Genomic DNA, 13,651 nt, shown 5'->3' on the forward strand with positions numbered 1-13,651 from the left:
ATGTGTGCTAGAGCTTTGGCTTCCACCCATTTGGTGAAGTAGTCTACCACCACCAGGAGGAAATTTTTCTAAGCAACCGCAGTGGGGAAGGGGCCAAGGATGTCCATCCCCCACTATGTGAACGGCCATGGGCTGGTGATCACCTTCAGGGGGACTGCAGGCTAGTGGTGGAGATTGGAGTGTTGCTGGCAACTGTCACATTTCCGAACTAACTGAGCTGCATCTTGCTTCATCGTCGGCTAGAAATAACCTTGCCGAAGTGCCTTGTGTGCCAGGGTGCATGCGCCTGGATGGTCTCCATAGATACCTTCGTGGATCTCCCTGAGGACGTAGATTGCCTCAGATGGGGAGAGGCATTTCAGGTAGGGGAGAGTGTGTGAGCGGCGGTAGAGCTGACCTTGGATAAGGTAGTACCAGGCTAATCTGTGCTGGAGCTTCTTCGCTTCTGTTTGATTTTCTCGAAGGTGCCTTCTTGGAGGTTCTGTGCGATGGGGTCCATCCAGGATGGGTCCTGCTATATCGGGAGAATGAAGAGAGTTGTTAGTGCGATGCTTGACTGGGTCAGTATGTCCAACCATGTTGTCTTGCCGAGGTCGGTATTCAGAGAGCTAGCTAACTTGGATAATGCATTGGCTCATATGTTCTCGGCTTGAAGAATCTACTGGATGTTGAAGTGCTCAAGTCGGATGTTGAGCTCTTGTACCTTCTGTAGATAGCTCGCCATTGTGGGCATCTGTGTCTCAAATTGTCCGTGGATCTGATTGACTACCAGCTGAGAATCACTAAAGGCTTCTATTCTCCAATCTCCCAGGTCTAGGGCGAGGCGTAGTCCGGCGATCAAGGCCTCATACTCAACCTCCTTGTTGGATGCTTTAAACTCGAACCTGAGAGCTTGTTCTAACACCATGTCATCTGGGCTGAGGAGGATGAGGCTGGCCTCACTGCCTTGCTGATTGGATGAGCCATTCACATGCAGGGTCCATACTTGTGGCAGCAAGGCAGGATCCTCGATAGTGAATGTGCATTCGGCAATGAAGCTGGCCAGGGATTGAGCTTTGATCGCGGGCCGGAGTGTGTATTCGATATTGAACTCACTTAGCTCTACGCTCCATTTGATCAAGCGGCCAGATGCTTCCAGCCTTTGGAGGACTTGCTTGAGTGGTTGGTCGGTGAGCACTCGAATACTGTGGGCCTGAAAGTATGGCTTGAGCTTTTTGGCCGAGGTGACTAGGGCTAGAGCCATTTTCTCCAAGTTGGAATACCAGGTTTCCACGCCACTGAGGACTTTGCTGGTGTAATAGATCGGCCTAACATCGAACTGGATCAGATTGGACCAAATCCAGTCCAATTGACACCCCTATCTACAACAATCCTTTCCCCACCTAAATCGGGGTTTATACTCGGTTTAGCGTTAGGAACATCCTGTTATACAATCTTCTTACCCTTATCATTATTATAATTTGAAACAACCTTCTCCTCTGATCTCTTGTTAACTTTGTTGTGCTTACACACCGCTACCAAATGACCTATTTTATAACATTTCTCACAGTAGTCTAGGAGATTAATTCTCATAAACCACTTCTTGCAAAAATCCATCATGTCCTATTCCGATCCAAATCCAGTTCAACATAGACACGAGCTGCAATAGTTCTAGTAAGAGTAACTGAAGCTTGATCAAACTTAAGAACTGATCTAACTACCTGAGCAATCAAACACAATAACCCTTCAATATAGAAATTTATCAGAAGAAAAGGAAAATAATCCATACGAGTACAACAAAAGGTTAATTCCCAACGAGGTTCAAAATTCAGCACCCATTTGAATAAAAAAAAACAAAAGAGAAAAGGCTTAATTTTGAAAACATCTCTCTACCAAACCTTTAAGAAATTGTCCTCCTCAACAAATCTGATCAGAATATGTTTTGAATCAATGTTGTAACCCAAACTTCATTCTTCAAACCGAAAGGTTTGCAGATGAACTCATTGATCTCTAGCAATGGAGGTTGGCCATGCATACACTTTCCAACCAGCACCCATTTCAGCAAAGAGTAGGATTTTTCAAGAATGTCCTTTGGGAAGAAGACAACTGGTTCACCTTGTTTTCAGACTAGTGTTTATAATAGGAACATCCATAATTGGTTTAATGAGGGGATAGTAACCAAGAGAGAATAGAAGCAAAGGAAGGTCTCATAAGAGAAGGAGGATCATCGTTGGGATTCTCCATGGAAGGTGAGGAGTAGGGGCAGATTCGAGCCGAATTCTCCATGGAAGGTGAGGAGTAGAGGATCATCCTTGAGCTCACGTTTTGCTCAGTTCAAAAGCTTGCAAGTTCAAGCTCGGCTTGGCTCGAGCTCGACTGCAAGCCAAGCTTTTTCTAAAAAATAAAAATTATACATATAAAAATATATATATTTTTTATTTTATATGTTGTAAAAATAGTAAAGAGAGAGTAGATGGAACTTATCAGTAATCGCTTTCCAAACCGAAGTTGCAGTGATTTGAAATTGTTGTAGGAACTCGAAACTGGGAATTGCAGGAAGATGGAGGGCTAAGTCGTGCCACTTGGTGACTCTCCTTAAAACTGTATTTGCCCCCTACGGTGTAGCCAGGTGATCCCAAACCGGTCGCCAAGATAAAACAGCCCACAGGCCACTAGTAGGCATGCACTCGCTTATTAGACCTCCGCGAACCACTGAAGATTGATGCTCAAATTTCTTAGAGAAAAGAATGTCAAAAATGGGGTGTATGTGTAGACTGGGTCGGCCAACACTCTTCTTATAGAGTGCTACCAGACCCGAATGGACACAGATGCGTCCTTTCAGACAAGAGCCTCTTCAGAACAATGCATCTGTTCGAATAGGCACAAGGAGGAAGAAAAGACACGAAAAAGAAGAGACTCATTTTGAAATTGAAAAGGTGTAATTCGGATAAACAAAATGATTCAGTGCATCGCGTGTACACATACACGCCACACCCTCGCCCACGCCCCGGCTCGGCTTGGCTCAGCGCGCGCGTATGAAAAGCACCCCCAACCCCGCCTTACATGCATGGAATATCTATAGTCCTCTCCTCCTATGGGTCCCTACCCATAGAGGGAGCAAGACTACAAATATACTTCATTCTCACTCCTTTCCCATGCAATGTGGGACAAGGAGTCATTCAAGGAAGGAAAGGACAAAAACAAGAGAGGGAGGAGAGAGATTCTTATAAATTTGAATCTCCCTCCAACAATCCCCCACAAGATTCAAAATTACAAGAAGATCGAACAATGTGAGAGAAATGTATTCATGGTGATGTCTTTTGGACTTCAATCAACACTTAGTTATGATAGGTTATGTTACAGAGTACAGGTGGAGTCAGACTCCATCAACCTTTCCTCATTATCGTAACTAGCTAACCGGCCAACCAACTCAACTCACCGGTTCTTTAGTGGTTCTTTTGTTTTGAAACATTTTGGCCTTATTCCCCTCTTGGAATCATGAGTGTTTTCGAGAGTCAACCCTAGATCTCTATTAGATGCGGCCACACTTCACACTCACTTAGGTCAGTTATTAGTGTGCACTACTCACACTATTCCTAACTGATTAAGAGCCTCATGCTCAACCTCCTTAATATGCAATGAGCACTATCTTACCTCGGCATCTGAAATGGAACACAATTGATAGTGCTTTCTCAAGTCATTTAGCGACTCGTTTTTACCCATTCAACCTAATTCCAGGGATCTCCTTTCACATAGGTTGGGTGTCCATCACTAATGACTTTGTAACAGGCTTCAGCCCCATTCCTACCGATGCCTCATAAACCACCTTAGAGGTTTATTATTTGGTTAACGAATCTACAAGGTTCTTTTTAGACCTTACAAAATCCAGAGCGATCGTACCTTCGTTGAGGTATTGTCTTACCAGGTTATGCCTTAAGCGGATGTGCCCTCTTTTACTATTATACGTCTGGTTCTTGGCTCTGCCTATTGCTGCTTGGCTATCACAATGGAGAGATATGGACGGAACCGGTCGCGGCCAAAGTGGTATATCTGCCAACAAGTTCCTTAGCCACTCTGCCTCGGACCCCGCCAATTCTAGTGCAATGAACTCGACCTCCATTATTGAACTTGTATTGCAAGACTAATTTACCAATTTCCACGATATTGCTCCTCCACCTAGAGTAAACACATATCCACTGGTGGAAGTACTATCCTTTGAATTTGAAATCCAATTTGCATTAGTAAAGTCTTCTAAAACAGGAGGAAAACCTGAGTAATGTAAACCAAAGTTTATGGTTCCTTTTAAATATTTTAATAATTTTACTAAAGCTTTCCAATGTTCATTTATGGGATTATGAGTATGCTGACTTAATTTTCCCACAACTATAGCTATGTTTGGTCTTGTACAGTTCATTAAGTAGGATACATATCCAATTATACTTGTGTACTCCTTTTGTGAAACAGGTTCTCCTACATGTTTCTTTAAGTGAATACTATAGTCAATAGGTGTTTTAACCAGTTTACAGTCATAGTGTCCAAATTTCCTAAGAATACTCTCTACATAATGTGATTGGGAGAGAATGAAGTTTCCTTGTTGTTTATGGATTTTAATCCCCAAGAATACATCAGCCTCACCCAAGTCCTTGGTATCAAATTTGCACATTAGAAATTGTTTTGTTTCTTTTACTACCTCTAGACTAGTTCCCATTATTCGCATATTATCAACATATAGACAGATCATGACTCCTTTATTATTTTCAAATTTGCTATAGACACATCTATCAGAATCATTTTTGCTATATCCATTAGTTACTAACACATTTTCAAATTTTTCATGCCATTGTTTGAGAGCTTGTTTTAAGCCAAACAGAGACTTAATTAGTTTACATACTTTATTTTCTTGTCCTGGCATTATGAAGCCTTTAGGTTGCCTAATGTAAATTTCTTCCTCCAATTCCCCATTTAAGAATGTTGTTTTCACATCCATTTGGTGAACTACCAGTTAGTAAATGGATGTTATAGCAAACAAAACCCTAATTGTTGTTAATCTTACAACCTGTGAGTAGGTGTCAAAGAAGTCTACATCTTTCTTTTGTTTGAATCCCTTAGCAACTAACCTGGCCTTGAATTTATCTATCGTGCCATCTGGTTTTAGTTTTTTCTTAAAAATCCACTTACAATCTAGTGCCTTAGTTCAAGGTGGGAGATCTATAAGTTCCCAATTTTGATTAATGACTAAGGAGTCTATTTCACTCTTTATGGCTTCTTTCCAAAATACTGCATCAGGTGAAGTTATAGCTTCCTGATAGGTTACTGGGTCCTTGTCCACTAGAAATGTGAACATTCCATCACCCAAGTTTGTTTATCTTCTTTGTCCTTTACTTTTCCTTAAGTTTGGATCTTGCCTAAGTGAAGTACTAGTTTCTTGAGTATTCACTAGTTCTTGGTTTCTGACTTGGTTTCGGGAAGGTTCCTTATTTAATGTTTCTTTTCTCCAATGAATGATGTGCTAAAAAAACTCTGCATCTCGGGACTCGATTATTGTGTTATTTTCGACAATATTTTCAATTGTTTTAATTACAAGGAACCGATAAGCCATACTGTTTTGTGCATAGCCAATGAACACATAGTCACAGGTTTTCGGCCCTAATTTATTTCTTTTAGGTTCAGGTATTTCAGCCTTTGCTAGGCAGCCCCAAACCTTTAGATAGTTCAAACTAGGTTTTCTGTTATGCCAAAGTTCAAAGGGAATTTGTCCTTTCTTCTTAGGTGGTATTCTATTATATAAGTGACAAGCCGTTAGAATTGCTTCCCCCCACAAATTTAGAGGTGCACCTGAACTAATTAACATTGCATTCATCATTTCTTTTAGTGTTCTATTAAGTCTTTCTACAACTCCATTAGATTCAGGTTGATAGGGAGTTGTAGTTTCATGTATGATTCCATTTTCTTCAAAGAATTTTATAATGGTTTGTCCATCGTACTCAGTTCCTCTATCTGTTCTAAGTCTTTTTATTTTCTTTTCTAATTGATTTTCTACTTTAATTTTGTAGTTTATGAAAGCTTAATCAGCCTCATCTTTTGATCTAAGTAGAACTACTTTTTCTTATCTAGAGAAGTCATCTGTAAAGGTTATATAGTATATTTTTCCTCCTCTAGCTTCATGACATTTAGGGTCTCCTAGATCACTGTGTATAAGTTGTAACAATTCCGTTTCTCTTTATACACTTTTATGAAGTTTCTTAGTAAATTTTATTTCTACACATACTTGGCATTTTTCATTTGTAAAGTTAATAAGAACATTCAAAATTCCTAATTTACATAAACGTTTTAAATAAGAAGCACTACGATGTCCTAGTCTAGCATGCCAAATATCAAAAGATTCAACAATATAAGCAGAAGAAGAAGCAGTTTTATTCATAATAATATTAGAGATGTTCAGTACAAATAATCCACCAGCATTGTACCCTTTTCCAATAAATACAGTATTTTTAGTCAACACGGCCTTGTTTGTTTCAAATGTGAGTTTTAGTCCTACTTTGTTGAGGAGTGCTCCCGATACCAAGTTTCGTCGGATCTTCGGCACACGCAGTACATCATTCAACATTAGGATTTTTCCTGAAGTCAGTTTCAGGAGCACCTTTCCTTTGCCGACGACCTTCGAAGTTCGTGAGTTTCCCATGAAGACTTGCTTTCCTTCAAACAGAGTTGTATACTCATAGAAGGAATTGTAGTCTCCACAGATGTGCTTGGTAGCACCAGTGTCCAATACCCACTCCTTCGGCTTATCAACTAAGTTTACCTCAGTTACCACTGTTGCGATAACATCCTCAGTTAAATTGACTTTCGATTTCCTAGAGTCCTTGTAATGCCCAGGTTTGCCACATACATAGCAATTTCCTTTCTTTTGTTGTTTCTTAAATTTCTGATCATTTTTCACATTCAAGTTCTTTTTGAATTTTGTAGTCTTTTCCTCCACTAGATTGGTTCTGGAAAACTTGTCCTCATCTTTCTTTCTATTCTTTTCTTCAATCTTAATTCGGACCACTACTTGGTCCAAAGTAGTGTCCTTTCTCTTGTGCTTCATACTGGTCTTGAAATCATTCCATGTATGTGGCAGTTTCTCTATGAGAGAACCGACAATGAATTCATCTCGCAGTACCATACCTTTTTTTGCCAGTTCCTTCACAAGAACCTGAAACCCATCTATTTGGGCAAACACGTTCATGTCTTCTTTCATGGTGAAGTGTAGGAAGTTGGCAATTACATATTTCTTATTTCCGGCATTTTCTAGAGCATACTTAGTGTTCAATGCATTTCAGATTTCATAGGCATAATTGTAGGAAGAATAAACATTGTACAGTTCATTGGACAAGCAGTTTAGGATATGGTTGGTGCAGAGGTGGTCGGTTGTAGTCCAATGTTCTGCAACAACAGAACGGGTTGGTTCCTCCATGTTTAATGGATTTGGTTCAGTCAAAGTGAAAGCTACCCCTAATTGTTCTAAGGAAAATAACAGGCGTTGTCTCCAACGCTTATAGTTGGTTCCATTGAAGGGTTCAATTTTAGAAAAATTAGGAACTGTTGATAGTATCTGGTTCCTCATGAAGGGGTTAGCAGAGATAGGTTCCATAAATACGGTTTTAATAATGTTGTAAAAATAGTAAAGAGAGAGCAGATGGAACTTATCAGTAATCACTTTCTAAACCGAAGTTGCAGTGATTTGAAATTGTTGCGGGAACTTGAATCTTGGAATTGTAGGAAGATGGAGGGTTGAGTCATGCCACTTGGTCACTCTCCTTAAAACCGTATTTGCCCCCTACGGTGCAACCGGGTGCATTCGCTTACCAGACCTCCTTGAACCACTGAAGATTGATGCTCAGATTTCTTAGAGAAAAGAATGTCGAAAATGGTGTGTATGTGTAGACTGGGTCGGCCAACACTCTTCTTATAGAGTGCTCTCAGACCCGAATGGACACAGATGTGTCCTTTCAGACAAGAGCCTCTTCACGGATAAACAAAATGATTCAGTGCATCGCGCGTACACGTACACGCGCCCTCGCCCACACCCATGCCCGGCCCGGCACGCGCGTGTGAAAAGCACCCCCAACCCCCCCTGGCATGCGTGAAATATCTATAGTCCTCTCCTCCTATGGGTCCCTACCCATAGAGGGAGCAAGACTACAAATATACCCCACTCTCACTCCTTTCCCAAGCAATGTGGGACAAGGAGTCATTCAAGGGAAGAAATGACAAAAACAAGAGAGGGATGAGAGAGATTCTTGTAAATTTGAATCTCCCTCCAACGTTATATACAAAAAATTAAGAATTATAAAAATTATTTACTATTATACATAAAAAATAAAAATATTATTATATATAACAAAAAATATTTATTTATTATAATAGGCTTGATTAGGCTCATGAGCTTCATGAGCCGAGCTTCAGTGGGCTCAAGCTCAGCTTGATTATAAAACGAAACTATATATTGGGCTGAAGCTTGGCTTGAAGCTCGATTTAAACCGATCCGAGTTGAGCTTTTCATGAGCCGAGCTTGAGTAACTCATGAGAAGCTTGACTCGTGGCCACCCCTAGGGGTACAAATGGTTTAGATCATGATCCGATCCAACCGAGATCCAATCCTATTTGGTCGAATTTGGATCACCCCAATTCGGATCTTTGGATTGGATCAGATCGGATAATAGGATCTGATCAGAAATTGGATCGGATTCGAATCACCACCCCATCTGATCCGAGAAGATCCAATCCGATATATATCCTATATATTTATTTATATAAATATTTATAATACATATATATGTTATTTATTTATTTATAAATATATTACTTATATTATATATATTTTTGTAAATTTGTTATATTATTTTTTGATAAAACTTGTATATATATATGATGTAAATAATTAAAAAATACTAAATAATTAAATTAGTATATTTTATTTTTCTTTTAATAATTTATTAATTTTTACGAAAAACAAATTGAATCGGATTATATCTGAATATCCAACATCCCAATTAGATGCAAATTTAGTTTCATGTCTATCAAATCCGATCGGATGAGATTGATTCTTAATAGTATCGAATCATATTTAAATATACCCTGATTTGAATCCGGTCCGATTAGTTTGCACCCCTAGCCACCCCTAGTGAGGAGGATGCCGCTAGGGTTTCATTAGGCATAGTACATTAGTACCCCAAATATTATTACGGAAAAGTAGGAACAGGCCCATTGCAGATTTCTGAATTCTACTGTAGATTTGTAAACATTTGAATTGTTAAATACCCCACTCTGCACACCAATTAATGTCCACCTGTAAATTGACATTAATTCCGATCTGACACCTACCCCAAATGTACTTTGGCCTAAAAATTCTGACCCTAAACTGAACCATCATGCAAGAAATGCAATATTATTATTGCATGTGCTGCCAATAAAAGCACGTGTATATCATTAATCACGGAACAGCTGATTTCATCTTGTCTCTTACATGCATTTTTAAGGTATAGGCTTCTATCAAACTCTAAACAACTACAAATAACAGTTTTTACCAATTTGTACTCATCAACCAAAAACGTATTAGGTAAAAAAAATAAAAATAATACCAAACACGGCCAAAATTGACTGGTATATGCAAATCGACGATCGAGTATCACGTTTCAATTCATTTCTGATCCTTGAAGAAATCTTCTGTTCTTTACAAACCCAAATATGCTTGGAAAATAAAAGCATTAATATTGACAAAGAAATGGGTCCAATAAATGGAAGACAGAAACCTGGAAAACCGATCGATTAAATCCTTTTCTCATAAGCCACACAAACCGCATATAGATATAAACAACGACATTGCAGAAAAGTGGTAGTTCAATGTGTTTCATGTCGGTATTAGAAGTTAATTTCTTAGTTTGAGAGATATCAGAGATGTATGAGAAATGTTCGGTGGTTGGCTCCACCTTGTAGTTGGAGACCACGTGAAGTTGAAATTTTGTGTTCAATATATCTGATCTGATAGATGGATGATTCAAAGAAAATTTTATGTTCTTTATAAATGCCAATATAATTGGGAAGCAAATGCATTAATATTGACAAAGAAATGGGTCCAATAAATGGAAGATAGAGCTTGGAAATTAAAACTCATTCGTTAAATCCTTTTCTCAAACATTAGCCACACAAACCACCTATTATATAAACTACATTGCAGAAAAGTGGGAGTTAGTTTCTCTGTGTTTCATGTCGGTATCAGAAGTTAATTTCTCAGTTTGAAAGTCAGTTTCTCAGTGTTTCATGCCGGTATCAGAATGAAGTTAAGTCTCAGATTGAGAGAAATCAGAGAGATGTGTGGAAAAGGTTCCGTGGTTGGCTCAGTCTGGACTAGAAGAGAGACGATATTATGGATTATTGCGACTAGTAATGGGAAGAACTGCTAAAATTGACAGGCTTATAAGGAAATCAAATATCAAATCTGAGTTCGATATTTGATTGACTGCTAAAATTCACATTCAACCCTTCATGGTGAGAACTAAGAATAAGAAGAGAGTAGAGGATCGTTGGATGAAAACAAGGTCATCTAACCCATTTTATCATTATTACAAGTTTACATATATACGTAACCCATGTTATATATATGTTTGTTAATGTGGGAGTTTATTGAAAAAATGTCATCATATTAGTGCCACATAGGTTTTGGTGTTTATTGTATATGAAACCACTTTTTAATTTCACCGTTTATCAAATAAACACTAGAAAACTGAAACATTTTGATTTATGTGCATGGGACAATTGGGGGAAGCGTCAAATTCAAGTTTCCCCCAATGCCTGAGCATTTATTGAAATGAAATGCTGATGTGGCGCATTTTATCTGAGGTGGAAAGCAACTTTATAGGGTGTTACTTGAAACGCCCATAAAATGTCCAACCAAATAGAAAAGACAAAAAATGTTTAAAGTAACGTTTTTCAGATAAATGTTTATCTAAAATTATGCCTCTCAGGAAACTCCCATGGAACCAAACTGTTTTTCGGTTTTTCTTTTCTTTTTTTTGAGTTAGTAGTCGAAGTGTTCAAGTTCTTATAGAACTCTGTAACTGCATCTTATCTTTACAAGTGTTCATTGTTTATTGTAACTCAAACAATGTGATTTATAAATACATCTTGGTTGTGTGGATTCAACTACCAACCTCTTCATCCAAAAATTCGGCCGGTTTATCTGTGTTGTTAAAAGAGATTGTGGTAGGAGCCTTATGATAATATCAATTCTGCAAAGGGGTAGCAAGTCCAACCAAAACTATTTTTGGATTATATGTTATTAGATAAATTTGTATTAATTTGTAGTATTTATCTTAATTTTATTATTTTGATTATATTTTATTAGTTTTATTTATCTTAAAATGTGATGCAAGCAAGGTTCAAAACTTCAAATTTTGAGACTTAGGTTGGGCCTGAGTTGACCCTCACCCACACAACTTCGTAGTATCATCTTATTTTTTAATGAAATTTAAATGGATATCAAATTATAGAATTTAATTTTGAAACTAAGATTTTTTTTTGTTGTTTTATTAATAAATATGTTAGGCTTAAGTAGGGTAAAGTCACTAAAAAGTTGCTTTTATATAATTGGGCTAAGCTTGGATTAATATAAGGTCAAATTGGGTTTAAGTCGAGCTAGAGCTACTTAGACTTGGCAAAAAGTTGATTCAACCCGCAAATCCGACCCAACCCAACCCGAAAAAACAGGGTTAGGGTCTCACATTTAGCTACCCGAATGTGAAAATGACTCGACCCGACCCAACCCGAAAAAAATGGGTTGGGTTGGGTCATGGGTCAACCCGCTGACCTGATTGTCAAGTCTAATTGGGATTATTTATGCATTATTAGAATTTTCCACTCTTTAATTTTTTCAATTTAGTCTTTACTTTTTATTGTTTACTCTTTAAATTGTTAAATGTTCAAGTTTTTTATTTTATATTTGGAATTTTAAGGTTAATTCTTTTAATTTTGACATTTTTCATATATTTTTTCTTTATTTTTTTAAATTTCAATTATTTATTGGATGACCTAAATTGACCCATGGGTCAACCCTAACCCGAACATTTAGGGTTAGGGTCTAGCATTTAACAACCCAACCCGAAATTCAGCCCGACCCGAAATCAACCCGAAGTACCTTGACCCAACACGAACCCAATCCACCCAACCCAATTGCCAGGTCTACTAGAGGCTAGTGCCAAGCCCAACACCAAGATTAGAAAAGCCCATGATTTTTGTCCCAAACCCAACCCAAGGACCAAAAATAGAAGCTCAACCTATGCAAAAATGTAAACTAGGTTAGTTCAAGCTCGGGTTGGGCTCACCCAAGTTACACCCTTAGTCCCTTGCATTGTAAGTACACAGTATTGTACATGTTACATATACATGCCTCGTCTCATGTTACAGGGTAATTTGAAATTGGGTCATAACAACTGCAAGGAGCCCTAAGATATTTCCGTTTAAGTTGAGATGGTCCAAGTTCAACCATATTTTTTTTAATTGCAATGCAAATGGATTTTAAATTTTCATTAATTTTATTTTTTTATCATTTTTAACGGGTCCTTTGTTTTACATGTTTTTTATGTAGTATGTACATTATGCACAATAAAGGCCCCAACTCATAAAAATTATTAATTTTAATAATATTATGAATTAATTTAAAATACATTAATACAAAGTTATTGATAAAATAAAAGGAATAAACAAAACTTGATACAACATTAGAACATAGGTTCTATGTGCAATATGTCAAACCCATGTTTATTATGTCCAATAGATTTTAAACCATAATATTATTAAAACTATTCATTAATATTTTTTGTATTTAAATTTCTTATTTTCATTATGTTTATTAAGTATGATTTTTAAGTGGGATTGGAATATTTTTAATTAACATCTTAAAGAAACCAAATTTATTAATTATTATAAGATAAATGTGTTTTAATTTTTACTAATTTTTATTGATAGTTATTATTTTTAAGTGGAGGCTTAGTGGATTTTAAATTAATATTTTTTTTAGATAATAGTTATTTTTGTAAGTTGATGTTACCATTTTTTAGAACAATACTTTTATTTTTTAGCCTCAATGTATTTAAGTTAATATTTTAAATTAAAATTTTATTGTATTATGTTGTATTAGTATTCCCTCTCTCTCTCTTGCTCTATTTAATAATATATGTATATAGATAGATAGATAATATATTTTTTATATTATTTTATATTATAATGTAATGCAATGAAAGTTATATAATATATATTATATATGTTATATACATTATAGAATACACACAGTTATATGTAAATATTAAAAAATATATAATTATATTCTTCTATAACATATTTTTTTTTTATTTTAGTTTCAATTTTTTATATTGCAAAATAATATTTGAAGCAAAACAATGTGTTTTTTTAGCAAAAATGGTGGGGCAAGGCTTGGGAACACGTAGATCTTGAAACGTTACCCAAAATCATAAAAAAAAAAAAAAAGATTAACCCATTCAAACATCCAAGTGTAAAATCATGGCCTTTAGAAGTTTGCATTCATGTGCAAAAAAAAAAAAAGTTAAAAAACGGACGATTTTTAAAACTGGGACTGGGTCACTGGTTCCGGCCAATTTTCTGATTCAATACGGTT

General features: G+C 36.8%; 1 protein-coding gene across 1 annotated transcript; it reads right to left on the reverse strand.

The window, feature by feature from the left end:
- Positions 1–658: 658 nt before the first annotated feature.
- On the reverse strand, positions 659–1,243 carry LOC148792248 (uncharacterized). Its single transcript, XM_088903769.1, has one exon. The coding sequence runs from the start codon at positions 1,241–1,243 to the stop codon at positions 659–661; it is 585 nt and encodes a 194-aa protein (XP_088759895.1).
- Between the last annotated feature and the right edge of the window lie 12,408 nt (positions 1,244–13,651).

This window comes from Nelumbo nucifera, chromosome 4 (genome assembly GCF_055504915.1).
Source record: "Nelumbo nucifera cultivar China Antique chromosome 4, China Antique-T2T, whole genome shotgun sequence".
Lineage (NCBI taxonomy): Eukaryota > Viridiplantae > Streptophyta > Magnoliopsida > Proteales > Nelumbonaceae > Nelumbo > Nelumbo nucifera.